Raw genomic sequence first — 18,774 nt, 5'->3', positions numbered from 1 at the left:
CCAAACGGTATGCGCAGCTTCGTCTGACAATGCTGTCAAATTGACTTAACGTCTGTGTAAAAATGAAAACAGTTTTGTTTAGAATGTTGGATTCAACATAATGATTTATTTCAGGGTGGGAACTGAGAGCTGCTTCAATTATAAACAAATGGTTGGCAAGTCTTTCCTGTCATATTGGCTTTAGTTCAGAGAGAAAAAAAGAAAGTTACATTTAAAGTCACAAATTCAACACAATAAGTAAAAAATACTCCTCCATAAACACTGTTACGTTCATTAATGCATACACTAACCCTGTCAACCCCAGGCTTACAGTAACTATTATGAATTATTCGTAACTACTATAAAACTATTCTGTATTTTATGTAGTTATGAGAGTGACTGACATTAGCACCTACATTAGGGCCCTTAGGGTTTAAGGGGTTAAATATTCGAATAAATACAAAGAGAAAGTAATTAGTTAAGGCTTTTGTTTGAGTAAATGGTTCGCTCAGGCTTAAACGTACCAAATCAAGGGGTGTCAAACAGTCTGGTAATGAATGTGAGGCACTGAGTCAGCAGGTACAATGAATTCTTTATGGCTGCTAACTGAAAGGTTAAGGAGCTCAGTAACGAGTGCTGAATCCGCGAAGCTCCAGCTTAGAAATGTCCCTCTCGTTGGTGAACTCAGCACGGTCAATACGAGAGCTGGGACTGCCCACATATCTCAGCCAGTGCTTCCTACAGCGAGAGAGAGAGAGAGAGAGAGAGAGAGAGAGAGAGAAAGAGAGAGAGAGAGAGAGAGAGAGAGAGAGAGAGAGAGAGAGAGAGATGAACTGAAGCAAATTTCATATAGAGTTGCTGTTACCTTGAACTTACATTAACTGGCCATTTCATCAGTGACAGAGTGCACCTTGTAGGTTTGTGATTACATACTGTAGCCCACCATAGGACCACCACTGATCAGATATTATTTGGGTGGTGGATCATTCCTAGCACAAAGTTGGTGTCCTAAATTGGTCCCTTTCCTATGGATAGATGAGGTACGAGGGGAATAACATATGGTGCAGCAACAGATGGGCTAGAAAAAGATATTTTTTAAAAAGCTAAATTGATATGGGATAAAATTTCAGACACCTCAAATTAATAACATTATAATTATAATACTTTGTTGCACAGCCACTGTTGGCAATTGCAGCTTTGAGACATCTACAGTAAGAAGTAAAATCTTCTTGCAGCACTGTAGTTCCGTTTTGGCCCACTGCTGTTGGCAAGCTGTCTTCCCCAAAGTTATGATTTCAAAAATCTCCATAGATTTTCAGTGGGATTCATATCAGGAGTTTAGACAGGGCTTGCAAGCATCTTCACCTTCTTAAATTATTTTGGTGTTTGTTTGCCATTGTTGTCTTGTTGAAACATCCATCTTCTTACCCCCTTCTTGGCCGATGAGGTTTAACTATGTCCCGTCAGTGAGGTGTTATGCCCCAGTACTGTTTGTAGAGAAGCAGCATTTATCATGATGCTCCCACCTTCGTACTTCGCTGTGGGTTTTGTGTTGTTGGGATCACAGGTGCAAACCTTCTTTCTCCAAACATGACGAGCTGAATTATTGCCAAAGAGTTCTATTTCTTCGTCTGACCGAGTCCACTGTTTCAAAAGAGTTCTGATTTGTCTAAATACTTATGTGCATATTTTAGACACACGTATGTGCTTCTTTAGTTTTGCGCGAGGTGTAGGAACGGAGATGTTTGCGGTACAGTTCATTGCTTAGTGTTCTCTATGTAGCTGTTGCTCCTGCTGCTTTCACATCATCAAGTTCAGATCTTTTCAAGTAACTGACGGCTTCTTTCTTAAATTCAGTATCATTAGCCTGAGAGAAATATTGCATAGTGCACCTGCCTAAGGATGATTAGTGATGGGTCTCTGAGCTTTACAACTGCTAGTGCACTGTAGATTTTTCAATTTGAGTGTTGTTTAATAATGATGTTCCTAGGACCTTTTGGAAGCTCCTCTTACTTACTTTTATTTTTAACCTTTACACACACACACACACACACATATATATATATATATATATATATATATATTTATATGTACACATACACATACATTTTTTATCCATATTTATAAGAACAACTTTTTCTTTTGGCGTATCTGTACAATAGACTCATGTCCACTAAGAGTGTATCTAATAATTTGGCATAACAGTTTAATAACCTGAAAAAATGCTTGATTTGCTGTTAACTAACAAAAACTATTATCCATATCATCTAGAATTATAATAATAATAATAAGAAGAAGAAAAACAGAAAGTAACAATAATATTTAATACCAATTAAGCACATGGCACTTCAGTACAAAAGTGGGTGTGCTTATTTTACATGCACATTGGTATGAACCAATGCTGCAACTCAGGTCAGTAGGTAGAGCAGCACACTCACTGCTCGACTTCAGACTCCTCCTACAGCAGGTGTATCAAACTCAACCACTAAAAGGGCCATATTAAAAAATCTAAGCAAATCTGTGGGCCAGAGAATGCCTATGTTTTCATTTTTTTAATAAACATGTTGCTATGACCCTAACTGACCATTGTTTATTCAAAATATGCAAAAACTGCAAGAGCAAAATATAGACTTCCCTATTCGCCTATTTGCTTGAGTTACATCTTTTCTTTTTGTGGTGTGACTGATTTCCCATTGATTGTTGGAGGAGGAGGGTTGGATTGCGCATTACGTTGCAGTGCATGCTGGGGATTGTAGTGCAGCGCACTGTGAAACAGGCTAATTTTAATAGAAAATAAAAAAATAATAATCATAATAGAAAATTAAAATAATTTTGTGGGCCAGATAGGATTGTGCCACGGGCCCGACATGGCCCACGGGCCTTGTGTTTGACACATGGGTCCTACGGGCACAGTCATTGGCTCATGAGCCGCTGAATACTGAGGTTTTATTGTCGCCCTACCAGAACATCTGCATGAATTAGGGCGTGCCTCATGTAAATGATATGTAAATGAGACACTAATAGGCTGGTGCTTGATTTGTGCTCTCGTTTCCATGTCTTAAGAAAGTTTGAATCAGACGCAGAGTAGTTTGTACATCATAAAGACGATCCAATGTGGCTTTGATGACTGAGGGCCTCTACGTGGGTAAAATTGTGGTGGATATATGCTTTGGAAAAACAGTACATGACAAAAACAAAAGTGTCTGAATATTGTTTCCCCTCACTGTATATGGCAGGTGTTTCTGATAAAATGGCCGGTTCTTGTGCATACGAGGACAGTATACCTACATAAACAGCAACTGCAAACAGCAAACTGCATTGTACTGTAGTGTCGTGATGCATTACAACAAATGGATATTCAGATTGCTCAGTACTGTATTCCATTTAGACGTTATTGACAATGTAGGAAAGTTACTTAATTGCTGCCATAAGCTGAGCACACATTCATCGTTCTCCACATTCATCAATGCAGGCATGGAAGGCAAACCTAACAAAATCAGCTAAGTCAGTAAACGCATCACAGGAGTCTAAGAAATCAGATTACACATGAAAGCATTTCTCTCTCTCTCTCTCTCTCTCAGAGTGGGCATGGACAGGCAGAACTGCTCATGCAGTTATTCCTCGGAGGACCTCTAAATGCATTATCCTGCATGGTGGGCCATAGAGGCAGGCTCTTATTGGCTGTGTGTGTGCAGCAAGGCCCTGTGCATGACTGCCTCTGATTCACTCAGCTGACGGCACTATCGGGAAGAAGGGTTGCACTCAAACAGAAGGACAAGAGAAAAGCTGATTAGGAACAGAGATCATGCATTTCATAAACTTCTCTATATGATCATCAAAGAAAAATATTTGGATCATTGTTTTCATTAATATATAAACAGTACTGTTTCAGAAGCATGTATGAAATGATTCTAATATGATGCCAGGTCCCATGCACCTTCAAATATTTAGCTTAAAAGCTAAAAAAAGCTGATGATGCTAACTGACTGGGGAAGCTGTATAACACTAAATTAAGTTAGAACAAGATTAATATCCAGAACAAGGGATATTTTTCAATGCCTCCAAAGTTCAGTCTTAGAAGTTGATTGAATGTTCTGCTTCCAATGATTCAAATAATTCCAAACACAATCAGTTATATGAGGTATGGACTGGGGTGGTCAGTCTGTTCTGAGAGAACCAGCAGCTTTTGTTTGATTTGCAGTTTTTCTTTTTTTGTCTGTTTCCTTTTCTCAGTGAGGCTTCTTGACAGCTACTTTCAGACTCATAGCGCTGAGTTGTCTTCTCACAGTTGAAGGACGGGCAGAAAGACCTGTGGATGTTTTCAGATCTGAAGCAGCTTGATTTTCTACTCTCTCTCAAAGATGAAAGTTTTAGGTGCTGTTTATCTGAGGGGGGCAGTTTTGGTGGTCTACCAGGTGCAGCATGGTTGTTAGGAGTCACACTTTCTCTGTAGCTTTTAATCATTTTTTTGAACTTCAGTTTTGGTGCATGCCGATCAGTTTGTTTTGTCCAACTGCACAAGTTGTGACTGCAGAGGGGCGAGTATCAGTAAATATCCACATCACTGGGTAGCACATAGTTAATATCCAGGAAGAAGTGATGAGAAAAGAATGTGTTTAGGTGCTCTGGGTGTGATGGATTAGAGAGAGCTGTGGTGCACGTAGGGTTATCTGAAAAATGCTCAAGATCACAAGCCCAAACCCCAGCTGTTAGCTTTCAATCTGACAGCGTTACGTCACTGATATAAATCACTGATCGGGCGGGGTCCACTCAGAAGAGGAAACCCGGCCCTGAGAGCAGAAAATATGAGCAGTTTATCTTTCACACTAGGATGGTTTGTTATTCCATTTGTGTCCGTTAGAGGAATGGCAGACGGAAGCGATCAAATGAGCACTGAAAATGGAGGACTGGACACATGGTTGAACTTGGTGGGCAATATGACGATATGTTATTGGTATAGTGATACATTATGTCACAATGCACTTTTCAGAGTATAGTCAGTGCTCCGAGAACACTGAACAACTACATGGATCATAAAGGAAAACATATTTCGACCAATTATAGGGAGAACGTAAACAATAACAATAGGAACAGCATAAATCTGCAGTGTCAAACCCAACAACTAAAAGGGCCATATTACAAAATCTGAGAAAATGCTTGGACCAGCTGTGTTTTTATTTCATTTTTACTTTTTACTTAACATTTTGCCATATTTCCCACCGTTGTTTATTCAAAATATGACAAAACTGCAACAGCAAAACAGGCATTGAATACTTATTCAAAAATAATTCTAAATAAAAATATATTATTTTACGTAGTTTTTTAAAAACCGCCTATTTGTGTGAACCAGACAACAGGCATGTTTTCTTTTTGTGTAACTGCTGGCCCATAGATCGTTTCTGGGGAAAGGGGTGTTGCAGTGCATGCTGGAGACTGTAGTGGATCTCAGGGTGAAACGGGCTAATATTAATAGAAAATGAAAATTATTTCACAGGGCCGCACAGGAACGTGTCATGGGCCTGGCTTGGCCTGCGGGCCTTGTGTTCGACACACAGGGCATAAATAATAAAGCAGAAAAGGAAACAGACATATTAACAACAAAAAAAGAGAAAAGGACTTTGGCCAAAATTAGCATACGGCTGCAGTCTTACTTCTTAGATGATAGTACTGGAGGTTAAAGTTTTACTGTTCAAAAATAGCCGAGGGGGAATTGGTAGGTTTTCATGTTCAATAAGGAACAAAAGCTGTCTCTTCAGAGGAGCTAATGAGCTAACAGAGCTAACCAGCACAATGTTGGACGCTGGTGAGGACTCACCTTCTACATAAGGTCTTTCCACTCAGTGGACAATGTGCCAACTTGTTAGTTTTTAAGGGAAAATATATTCTCATTGTTTCTGGCTCTAGCTAACATCAGCTAAAGAGGTTAGCCTAGTTAGTGAAAAAGCCATGCCAGGGCCAGTCGCGCCATCTCTGCATCAGTCACACACTTAGCTTTGGCAATGCACTCACTTTATGGCATGAGTGCTTCGCAGTAGCTTATTACAATATACTTGCTCAGAGAACTGTTTAATATTACAGTTTCACTGAAAAACAGGTCATTTTCTGATTTGTTAGCCTGTTTATTTTCTCCGTCCTCGCCAAATATTGATTTCACTATTCAAATACTGGCAACTAGAACGGTCGGCCAAGTACTTGAATCCCCGTGCACATCCTTAATCGAGACCTAATATCCTCATGAAAATACCTTCAAGTATCATGATATTCATTTTTCATATCGCCGACCCCACTTAAACTTTTTTTCAGCCATTTGTTTTCATAGAGCTCTGAGTTTAAATACAAACCACAAAGAACTTTCCACTACTTTCACCCTGTGAATGACTCTTCCTCTTTTCCTAGTAGCCTCTCAATCTTTCTCTCACACTCTCTCTCACACACACACACACACACATACACATACACATATACACACACACACACACACACCTGCTCTGTGTTTATGGACTCATTGTGTTCCAAAGGAAAGGAGTTCTGCCCTTGCCCTGCTGTTGAGGAAGTCTGATAACATTGAAGTGCAGTGATAGGAAGGAATTTCCTCCAGCTGGGGGATTATCCACGAACCATACGACGGGTTAGCAATCAGCGAGGACGTCCCACTGATCCTAGAGCAGCTCTGAGAGAGGGTTTAGTCAATCACGTGTTGAAAACGCAAGTGGATGTTGGCCAGGTGATTTTCAATACAGCATAAACAATGAGGTGGAAGGCGGTCCGGCCTTGGCTTGTCACTGGGATAATAAACTATTTGTGTGGAAAGTCTTAAGTGCTAATGAGATGCCTTAGCATGGGTGACATACACGCTAGAGCTGTGTCCAAAGCTAAAGCAATAGTTTGGCCAAAAATCAACAACCAATTTCCCAATAGCTGATAAGGCAAACCATGTTCTGCTTGTTTAGTTTTACACTGTGGCTACAAGGCTAATGTAGCTAACAGGTTAGTTTCTAACTAGCATTTTGATTCAGGAAGTTTCCACAGCGCTAATTAAATCATCACACACTTGCCTTAAACCAGGACGAACTGCTCAGTAAACTCAAATACTCTCCTTTTGCTTTTTTGGAGATATAATATTTGGCTACAACACTGACAAAATACTTCTGGATGAATATTATAATCAATCTTTTTTTGGTGAAAAAAGTAATATGTAATCAAGACTTGCTTAACCAGTCTTAAATCTGCATCACTGTGCCGGAGAGCCTCTGAGCGGCCAGCTGCTTATTATTTGCATGCGTATCAATAATTGTGTCTGCATGCATTTGACGAGTAACTCCAGCTGATTCAGTTTCTTACACTGTATACAACAGTTAGTTCCGGCCATGCAAGCTGATTGGTTGAGAGGCGTTCTAACCATGCTGTTATTTTGCCATAACATCCTGGGTTTTTCACAAACACTATATCACTCCGCTGAGACGCCGTTGCTAAGCAACGACTTTGAAAGCTGTAGGAGACGCTCAAGCCATTTGAACATTTTTACTTCTTACTTTGCCACAAACAGAAAATGGACACTTTTAAGATCACATTTGACCGACAGCCGAATTGGTCAGACTCTGAAGATGAGACGACACTAAATTCCCAAACTGTCATCACCACTGAGCAGCTTTTCAGTCAGCAGCTGTGACAGAAGAACAGCTAAACAACCTGGAATCAGCCAGAAATGAACCAAATACCATTCACCAAACAAGATGCTTTACAGACTGGCTGGAACCAAACAACATTAATATTGATCTAGCAAAAAAAGGCAACACTTGATTTTTTTTTTGATAGTTTTATGGCTCAGTCCAGGCTTTAAAAGACGACGCTTACAGCAGACTGTTCAGCGAGTGAGTGGAGTTTGTTACTCTGACGTAGCAACAAGCTGCTTGTTAAGGAACTATAATTTGGCGGAAGGAACTGCAAACATTAAAACATATTAAATGACAGGATCACGGACCAATTTATTTATTTCTGACTTTATTTATTTAACTGTTGTGTAAAAGCAATAGAACACTCGAGGTTGTGTGTTATCGCGAATAACATCATGATGATCTAATCTGCGACCAAATCACAGCCGTGATGTTATTTCGCGATTACACACTCCCTCTCATGTTCTATTGCTTAAGTATAGCATCTATAAGAATGTTCAATAGTATATTGCGTAGCTACAAACAGTAACGTAGCGTATCCATCTCGAAGCCTTAATTTTGTCCTTCTGTCTAATTTGAGGCAAGCTTGCGGTGTGTGACAATTCAGGCCTGCAGTTTGACGTCGCTAACAGGTGCCTAGGCCTCCATTAATTGTTAGCTACATTAGCCTTGTAGCTCCAGTGCAGGGCTAAAGAAGAAAACTTGAGATGTCTTGGCTGATCAACTACATTTGGTGTCAGGGGGAAATCTGTATAAATTAGACTTTTGGGCGAGCCATCAGTTTAAGCAGAGTTCCACCCTTGTGTCTCTAAAATGGGTGTGTAGCATGTTGTCAGATGAGAGGCCTTTGGGACCACTGCTCTCGTCACTGTTCTGACACACACATCTCCACACAAAAGGATATGCAGCAGTCACTCTTCTCAGTGCCAAATGGAGGACTCGCACACAAAATACGAACAGAGAGATACAGACACGAGCTGGTTTGGAAGAGAGAGCATGTAGAACAACGCTTATGAAATATATATCTATAGTAGTAGTACAAGAGCCGTACAGTAAATTCAGACAATTACAACAGTTTACTACAAGATACGACCCAAGTACTATAGACATGACACACAGCCGAACATATTCATTTACACTTTATGCTATTAAACACCGATCAGGCATAACATTATGACCACCTCCTCGTTTCTACGCTCATTGTCCATTTTAGCAGCTCCACTTACTACATAGGTGCACTTTGTAGTTCTACAATTATAGACTGTAGTCCATCTGTTTCTTTGCATACTTTGTACTTCAGTGGTCAGGACCCCCATGGACCCTGACAGAGCAGGTACTATTTGGGTGGTGGATCATTCTCAGCATTGCAGTAACACTGATGTGGTGGTGGTGTGTTAGTGTGTGTTGCGCTGGTACGAGTGGATCAGACACAGCAGTGCTGCTGGAGTTTTTAAACACTGGGTCCACTCACTGTCCACTCTATTAGACACTCTTACCTTGTCAGTCCACCTTGTAGATGTAAAGTCAGAGACTATAGCTCATCTGCTGCTGCACAGTTTGTGTTGGTCATTAATACAGTACTGTGAAAAGTCAGAGACCACCCTTTACTTATTTAATTTCTTGTCCAAACAGCCATTAAATACAACTTATTTATTGTTCAGGAGAGATTTCTGAGTAAATTAGATATAAGATAATCCACTTGCAAGGGAGAAGTTAAAGTGAAAAAAAAAACTGTAAAAAAGTTTTTGTAAAACTGGAGTGAAAACAATATTAGAAGCCAAGAGAAAATGAGACTCCAGACTGTCCAACACAGTTTGGTGAATTTCCTGCTGAAATACAGATGATGCAACCCATCTGTTAATTGCCAGGTTAGATGGGTGTGTTTGAGTAAGGGGACCACCAAACTGTGCTGGACACAGGACATCCAGGACTGGAGTTGTGCACCCCTGTGGTAGACCACCAAAAAAAGTTTTCCAGTCTAAACAGCCATTAAGTACAAGTTATTCTGGAGATATTTATAAGCAGAAAACTTCATGAGTAGAAAACGGGACCACCAAAACTGTCCCCATCAGATAAACAGTACTTAAAACTTTCATCTTTGACAGAGAGGAGAAAATCAAGCTCAACTGTTGCTCCAGATCTAGAAACATCCACAGGTTTTTCTGTCCAACCTTCAACTGTGAGAGGACGACTCAGCACTAAGAGTCTGAAAGGATGTGTAGCTCCCAAGAAAACTCATTGAGAAAAGAAGACAAAAAACAAGAAAATTTGCAAAGCAAACCATGAAGCTGCTGAGAACAATGGACTGACCACCCCAGAGTCCAGACCTCAGCATCACTGAATGTGTTTGGGATAACTTGGTTTGTGAAAAGCAAAAATGTGACCAACTTCTAAGATTGAACTTTGGAGCTGTGGAAAAATATCCCTACAAATTTGAGTCTCCTGAAAAGAAAAGAAGCTGTAATACAGGCAAAGAGTGGACACAGTAAAGACTGAAAGAATTCAAACGTGATGTTATATTTAGTCGTTGAGGCTTCTGTGTGTAAATATGTTTTCTGTTTTTTTCTCTGATGCTGAAAAATTAATAACTTGCGCTTGGCTGTTTTAATCTGAAATTAAAAAAAGAAAAGGGTGGTCTCTGACTTTTGCACAGTGTTGCAGAACGACATCTGTTTAAAAATCGGATAGGTTCTTATGGTATTACTGCAGTTCTGTTTTTGTTAGGTAATAAATCGAGAAACAGGAGAAAAAAGAGAGTAAAGCAGTAATAGCTGGTAGACGGAAGAAGACAGGAAGGTAATGTTGAAGGGGGTGGGGTGCAAAGGTTTCCCATCCAGCCGTCTCTGTCTGTCTAAATATTTAATGAGCAAACACATTTCTGTTCTCTCGCATCTTCACTACATGAGCCGGAACGAAGAAGAGGAGGGAGGAGGAGGATGAAGAAAAGCTTTCCTTGCAATAATAACCAAGCCGTCTGCCTCTGTATCCAGGCGAACTCACTCACACTCCAGTGAGCTCAGGAGTGTCTAGGACTCATTCCAGTGTTATTTGGGTTGTGAGGCCGACTGTACAGCTGAGCCAAGAGTGTCACTAAAGATTGAAACCTAAAAAAACATTTTTATTAAACATGATCAGTTTTGGTTCGCGTCCACACACGGCTCTAGAGAAGCTCTGGTAAATGAATCTGTGAAATTCAGCATTTCCAAAGTTTGGAGTCATTTGCCATATTAATGATTTTCTGTTATTTTGCATATAATAAGAAAGGGTATTCTTAAATGTTTTGTTCAATATTTCAAGAATTATGTGAACAATAAATAATTCAATGATGAAATACATACTGTAATGGTCTATTTATTCATTTTTGTCAACAGCCTTGAGATTTGATCACTTTTGAAATATCATTTTAGAATCTTCTACAACTCTGTTCATCATTTTGGACTACAATTTTATATGTTTATCTGCCACCACATTATTTTATAATTGTTAGAACATTGATTATAAAGTTTTGAATAGTAAGGCATAACATTATGACCACCTCCTTGTTTCTATGCTCATTGTCCATTTTATCAGCTCCACTTACTATATAGGTGCACTTTGTAGTTCTACAATTACAGACTGTAGTCCATCTGTTTCTCTGCATACTTTGTTAGCCCCCTTTTACCCTGTTCTTCAGTGGTCAGGACCCCATGGACCCTCACAGAGCAGGTACTATTTGGGTGGTGGATCATTCTCAGTACTGCAGTGACACTGACGTGGTGGTGGTGTGTTAGTGTGTGTTGTGCTGGTCTGAATGGATCAGACACAGCAGTGCTGCTGGAGTTTTTAAACACCTCAGTGTCACTGCTGGACTGAGAACTGTCCACCAACCAAAAATATCCATCCAACAGTATCCTGTGGGCAGCGTCCTGTGAGCACCGATGAAGGACAAAAGGATGACCAACACAAACTGTGCAGCAGCAGATGAGCTATCGTCTCTGACTTTACATCTACAAGGTGGACTGACAAGGTAGGAGTATCTAATAGAGTGGACAGTGAGTGGACACAGTGTTTAAAAACTCTGTGTCTGATCCACTCGTACCAGCGCAACACACACTAACACACCAGCACCACGTCAGTGTTACTGCAGTGCTGAGAATGATCCACCACCCAAATAGTACCTGCTCTATGAGGGTCCATGGGGGTCCTGACCACTGAAGAACAGGGTAAAAGGAAGCTAACAAAGTATGCAGAGAAACAGATGGACTACAGTCTGTAATTGTAGAACTACAAAGTGCACCTATTTAAAATGGACAATGAGCGTAGAAACAAGGAGGTGGTAATAATGTTAAGCCTGACTGGTTTATATGGACCATTCTACCGAATTAGAACTGCAGTCCCACTGTAAAAAACAAAAACCAAAACAAAACTGTAAGTATTCTGATCTTAGACATTTACAAGGTTTATATAATGATCTATTTAAACTGAAGGCATTAACGGAGACGGTAATGAGCAAAATATATTCAAAATCATTATTTATACGGTACTTTCTATTGGAAGGCGGCTGTCCCAAACCCTAACCCTAACCCCTAAATTTACACTTGTGAAAATAATATTTACATTTTTCAAAGTTGTTTAAAGATCTTTTTATTTCTTCAAGTTAAGTTGAAAGATCTAGATTTAGCATAAGTTTAATTTTTCGATAAATAAATGTAAAAAGTTTGTTCTATGTTTTAATGTCACTACCGAAACACAGAGCTTTACTCCACAGGTGGAGCCATATTTTAACCACACCCCTGTATTTCAGAGCAGGAAGTGAGGCTGCATCCCTGTCCCTCATGGCCACATGATGAGCAGTTAGATCCCGTTGTTAATGTATTCCAAAGTCTGAAATCAGTGTGTAACATTAAGAACTGTCATTACACACATATGTTCTGCAATCAAATAAACTTCATAAATAAACAGCTGTTCAAAGCCGTGTTTGCTAGTCATATACTGGCTAGTGTTTTTGAGTTTTGCTTAAAATTAGCTAAAATTGTCACTAACGAAACAGTCACCACTGAAACATTTGGTAAAGTTTCAGAGGAGCTATATATATATATATATATATATATATATATATGTATAATATTTATTATTATATATCACTGCTGTCGAAGAAAACCTCATATCTCCATTTTTGTAGTTTTTCAATTTTTGACATAATTTGAAAATGTCTGTTGCCCTTTACATTGTGTGTCTGTCAAGTATGAACAGAGCTGTAGATGATTCCAAACTGACACTAAAAGCTAAACAAAGTTATAATAAAATAAATATATCCAGAATATATAAAATAGAGGATGTTACTACAGCAAAGGGGGACAAACTCCCTATTAATGCTCATGAGAACAAACGCTGTATGAGCAGGTGTTCACAAACCACTGGAAATGCTGATGTCACAAATAACAACATGAGTACGATGCTTTTCCACCAATCAGATTGTGTCGTCTGCTGTATAATAATCCACATAAAAATAAACATACATGAAAATATATGCCCCCAGTGCCCCTTCAAACCCACTCACTCACTCAAGCGTACAAACACACATGCTCTAAAAGATGAAATCAGCCCTAGTGAGAGGCGATCCCATCCATCTGGAAATGGGTGGGTCTCTCTCTCTCTCTCTTTCTCCCCCCCCCCGCCCCCCTCTCTCTCTCTAATGTCTGGTTCACAATTGGGACTTGGTGGAGAGCTGTGATGTCATATGCTCTCAGCCCCTGTGAGCCGCCCCTGCCCAGGCTCGCTTCATGACATCATCTCTCCTGGCCCTGCCCTGCGTCTGGGACTGCAGAGTGGGACACACCCACCCACTCAGCACAAACGAAACAGCCCAGGCCAGAGCAGCCACCCAGGACAGCTTTATAGCTGAGCCCACCAGGCCACAAGCTTCCACCAGCACTAAACTGCAGGGACAGATCATAGGCAATTCTGCTAAACCTGTTTGTGTCAAAACAAATTCTATCTGCCCGTGACAGCAGGGCCACGTATTTCACCACGAGTATCATCAGATATGCTAACGCAGCTAACAATGAATGGAAGCTAGTATTATATTACTTGCATTTTACTTTTATTCACTGTTAGCAACATTTGCATTTCTGACTGAACTATTCCTTCAAATCGGTGCTCAGTGTGAACAGCGAAATGTGACCCACGAGTGTGAATTTTTGTTCCTAACTCGTCTCTCTGAAGGGTTTCTGAGTGTGTTTTAGTTTATACACAGTGCATAGAGAGTGTGACAGAAGACCACTGGATTCTAGAGTGTTCCATGGCACAAAGAGTTAATCAGTGGCACCCTCTGCTGGTTATAAAGGGTATCGCATGAAAATGCAAGCTTGAAAAGTGGCTTATGGGCATTTTACTGAGTCATATACAGTAATATAAAGACATATAAAGACTCTTGTATACACTGTAAACAAAATCACTGTCAAAGTGCTGTAAAATTCAAATGTCAATACCTGTTTTTCTGATGCATGTAAATAAACCATACATGCATTGTATTTAAATGGATTTAAGCATTTGCTGTTGTTCATTTACAGAAACACATAATGCATTTTTAATTCTTAAAAACAAATGATCACCTTTATTTCACAGACATCTGCATTTTTTAATGGTTTTTACTGTTATTATTATGGCAGAATGCTGTCAGAATAACTAGGTAAACTAGTGAAAGTATTGAATTGCAATAAAAGGTAGGATTCCTAATAAATTAAATGACTGTAATTTTACAGATTTTTACCATCATTGAGATAACATACTTTTACTGTTAATTTAATTATATAACTTAATTACCATCTGCCTAAACAAACCCTGCAGCCAAATTTAGTTCAGAAATACACAGTTTATTTGCTTCCTAAATGAAGTCAGGTTGGAACCAGTTAGAAAATCGATGCTAACAAGTATCATAAAGGAACATCTGTACTCACATCTCATCGACCTTGTCCTGAGGCCCCTGCACCTGCCCGATCACGGTGCCCTGTCTGGTGTTCTTCACCCAGCCGTTTACCCCCAGCTTCTTCCCCTGATCTTCTGTGTACTGCACACAGCACAGTCACACAGGCCCTGAGACTCTCACACTTATTGGCTCGTTCAGCCAATTTAAAGACTAAACAGTCAAGCTGGACAATATATCTTACATATCAGTTTTAGCAATATTTTTAGTGATATAAGTGATACAGAGTGACTATTATATCCATAAAAATGTCTATAATTTAGTTCTATTTTGTTCCCATTGCTCACCTGACAGTGAACTGCACTGTATGTAATGTGTTGGGTGCTTCGGATTGTTTTGAAAGAAAAGGTCAAAAATCCATATACAAATTAATAAATCGTAAGTTTTCTTTCCTGAAATGTTCTTTCTGTCTGGTTAACGATTACATTACTGCATGAGGATCCATCTGGTGTAATTTTAATAAAAGAAAAAAACAAAACAGTCCAACCAAAACAAGCTATGTCATTTTAATAAGACACTCTTTTCATATAGCACAGAGCTGCCCAAAGTGTGGCCAGCAGGCTTAAGTTGGCCCATGAGGATGTTTAATTTGTCCCACCCCCTCACCCAATGAGAGAACAAGAAAGATTTTAATAACAAAATATAGCGAAACTTAAAAAAAACATTTTAAAAACTCGATTTGAAACCTCTCTCTACTTGTGTATTGTTAGGTGTTTTGGGCCCTCGAATCACCAAAAACATTGCACTTTGGCCCCCAAGATAAAAAGTTTGGGCACCCCTGGTATCAAGGAAGGTATGAGCTCATTAATCGATTAAAATTGACTAAATTGATACCCTGATACTGTGACATATTGAGAAAGTACTGTTATACTGAATTTTATCAATACCACCCAGCACTACTTGAGCTTTATTTACAGAAGAAACACCTTTTCAAATATATTTTTCTTAAAAGTAGAACAGAACAGTGAATCCAGCTTTGTGTAAAGAATTATACACAAAGCTCTTTCTTTAAAAATAGTTTCGATGCTGCTGTACTATTCCAGGGTAGTGGTAAGAGTAAGACTGTACCAACTGTACCTTAGTATAGATTAAATATCTTCTTACCATTCTGAAGCACACACCTGAAACATAGAAAAAAAAATTAATCAATTTTTATACATCAAGATACACACACACACACACAAACACACACACACATGAGAGGTCAGCTCAGCTTAAAATGATATAGTAACTGATTACATGGCTTTTTTGAGTTGACTCAACTTGAGGACACCAGAGTTCACCCAACTCAAACTACTTAATTGAGTCAAAAATTCTCCCAGCTACTGTTTCTAGGTCTGCATCTCAGTCAGATAAACAAAACTGAACTTTTTTCTGAATGGTTTTTTTCCCATTTTCCCCACTAGCTGGCACTGCTTCTATCACACAGTCCCATCTGCCAGGTTTTCCTCTTGGGCTTCTGGATATGGACAGCTATGGTATTGCTGGGATTCAAACTCACAACCTCCTGATGTTGGTATGGATTATTAGACAGTTCCAGCACATGAGACTACACCATGCTTTAAAGTTAAAACAACATATTTTCTCTGACACCAGCGATACAAGTCATAACTGTTTATACTAGCAAGAATTTAAATTCGAGAGATCTGTAATGCAGTTTCTACTAGTAAAAACTAAGTTTCTGGATATCTATGATGAAATTTTTACTAGTCATAATGTCAAATATACATATCTATAAAGCTATTTTGACTAGTCATACTGTCAGGATGACATATCCATAAAGTAATTTTGACTAGTCTTATGATACCATTGATTTACATGGAAATACAATTATATATATCTACAATTACATTTGTATTAGTAGACATTCTAAATACACTTCAATTTAGACTAGTAAAACATCCAGGTCCACATATCCATAACTGAATTTTGACTAGTAGAAATATTCATTCAAGATATCTTTAACTTAGTATGACAAGTTATAATCTGCATTAGAGATATGTATAGTTTCAGGTCTGTAAAACAGTTAAAGATATCTAGAATTTTCTTTTGACTAGTAAGAATAATATTATTTATATCTAAATGTAGAATTGTATTTGTAGTCAGAATGCAGTCTTGACTAGTAATAACTACCTTTTAACTGTATATGTAAGAAACAGATATCTGTAATTAAGATTTGGCTAGTATGAATTACATTGGAAAGAGTAATAATTAAAAATAATATATCTAAAAAGTTAAGACTAGCCATATCTTCACAGATGTCTTCAAATGATGCTATTGAGATTTAAAATATAGTTTTAGAGATCTACAATTTTAATTCTTACTAATCAAAATTATGTTTCAGATCTTTCCAGTGGTTTAATGAATACATAAACAACTATGAGATTTGCATTTCATGCATATTTATGAGAGCGACATTAGGCGAAAAAAAGGGTGGTATGTGTGCAGCAAGTCAGAGAAGGGCACAAGATATAAGGCAGTCGAGAAGGAGAGGAATGAGTGACTTTTATTTTGAAATATAGTCTAAGGAATCTGCACTAAGCATGTGACAGAGAAAAGAGGTGTGTTGTCTTCCACAAATTAGCATCTGTTGAATATGAGTTCTGACTAGAAAGAAGTGTTTTAGATTAATTCTGTCTGAAATGAAATTTATAACTATTTAGAACACCAATTTGACTGATAATTACAACAAGTAACATTTTCATAATGGAGATCTGTAATATTTAGTGTTACAAGTAAAAAGGTATATGTTGATATCTGTGATTACATTAAAGAGATTTGTAATTCAACTAGCAAAATAACATTTTTACAAGGGGAAATATATATATATATATATATATATATATATATATATATATATATATATATATATATATATATATATATTTCACTACTTCAAATTAATAACAGGTAGCTTATCTATAATTCTTATTCTTACCAGTCAGAGTTATATTTTGACTGGGCAGAATTACGTCTTGAAATTTTTGGCTAAAACGGCTTGCCATACTTTGACTGGTCTATGTGTGCTGAATGTGAATAGACCTTGTTCAGATGTTGCAGATCGTGTGCTGAATACGAAGCTAAAGCTTCTTATTTGACTTTTATACAGGCGTCTGAAAGTATCTGCTTCACCATTTAAGGTGGAATAGAAAATCTGAATAAGTGACCAACTTCAGTCTTGTCTTTATCATCAGGTTTTGGGTGCATTTTGATTTTTTTTAACATGCATCCAACCTCTCGGTGGTGACGTGACATTACTTAGAAACATGTATCCATGTTTAGCTCTCAGCATTTGTCACCGGCTAACCAGCAGCGAAGCACAGCAGCCGTTAAACTCAAGAGCCCCACTTAACCAAAACTGACCTAACCTGACCCTGCAGTTACCGGCCACCTCAGCTCAGCAAGCGAAGCGCTGCTTCTATTTTTGGAGGCGGAGCCCGCGAGCTGCGCACGCGACTGAAGTCTCGCCCACCTACCCTGAACATCGCCGAATATTTCGAAATCTACGGATGAGTATTTCCCCCCGGAGGACATGGCGAAGAGCAGCGGAAAGGAGATTAACACGAGCAGAACGCAGAAGCCGCTCAAACAGCTCAAACTGAAGGCAAACATAAACAGAGCTCTGTCGCCCCCGGTAGGCTGATCCCGCGTTTCATCGCGATATATCCCACACAGATCCCCTTACAGGCCCGGTTATATTTTTAGCTAGGCTCAAATGTTCAAATGTAATAGCTGGAGCTGTGATTAAAAGATTCTCCTCAGACACAACCATGTTAACCATCCATTACAACGTGCAGTCTTATATACAGGTGAATATTATCTACTCTTAAATGAGTAGAGGTGAGAGAACTATGCTGAAAAGGTTTGGGCTGGGTGCTCTGAAGGCTTAGCAGTGTTCCAGCTGCTGGGATACTGCACATTTGAGTGCTTTGCCAGCTCTAAAACACCTTTAGGAGACTAGAAATGAAGTGATGAGTAGATGAAGTAGTTGGAGATGGGAAACACTGTTAAACACGCTCAGATTATGGCTGCAGTCTCACTACAGTGCAAGTTGTTCAACAGCCTCTTGTGCACCAAGTACACTTTTTGAAAAGATGGCTCTTCAAGGGTTGTTTAGTCAAGACAACGGTTCTAGACAGAACCATGGACACTCAAAAC

The 18,774-nt window shown here is 38.9% G+C and overlaps 1 protein-coding gene across 2 annotated transcripts; it reads right to left on the bottom strand.

Annotated features, from left to right (window-relative positions):
* Positions 1-92: 92 nt before the first annotated feature.
* On the bottom strand, positions 93-18,252 carry LOC118819007 (acylphosphatase-2). Of its 2 annotated transcripts, none has more exons than XM_036586597.1 (4): positions 18,093-18,252; positions 15,694-15,737; positions 14,591-14,700; positions 93-717 (listed from the first exon to the last, which is right to left on the bottom strand). In XM_036586597.1, exons 1-4 carry the CDS (start codon positions 18,226-18,228, stop codon positions 603-605), a joined length of 405 nt encoding a protein of 134 aa, XP_036442490.1. In that variant the 5' UTR covers positions 18,229-18,252; the 3' UTR covers positions 93-602. The 2 variants fall into 2 exon arrangements, with proteins under 2 accessions (XP_036442490.1, XP_036442491.1); XM_036586598.1 differs by having other exon boundaries at positions 15,721-15,737.
* Positions 18,253-18,774: the final 522 nt, after the last annotated feature.

This window comes from Colossoma macropomum, unplaced genomic scaffold (genome assembly GCF_904425465.1).
Source record: "Colossoma macropomum unplaced genomic scaffold, Colossoma_macropomum, whole genome shotgun sequence".
In the NCBI taxonomy this organism is placed as follows: domain Eukaryota; kingdom Metazoa; phylum Chordata; class Actinopteri; order Characiformes; family Serrasalmidae; genus Colossoma; species Colossoma macropomum.
Note: the sequence above shows the minus strand (reverse complement) of the source record. Positions and strands in the feature narration are given on the sequence as shown.

Bases quoted from the DNA above. Each gene is read 5' to 3' on its own strand.
- LOC118819007 (XM_036586597.1), bottom strand. From the start codon at position 18,228: ATGTTTGCCTTCAGTTTGAGCTGTTTGAGCGGCTTCTGCGTTCTGCTC. The intron at 14,701-15,693 runs GTACAGTTGGTA...TGCTGTGTGCAG, and splicing joins GATATTTAATCTATACTAAG to TACACAGAAGATCAGGGGAA. The intron at 718-14,590 runs GTGAGTACAGAT...CTCTCGCTGTAG, and splicing joins CAGGACAAGGTCGATGAGAT to GAAGCACTGGCTGAGATATG.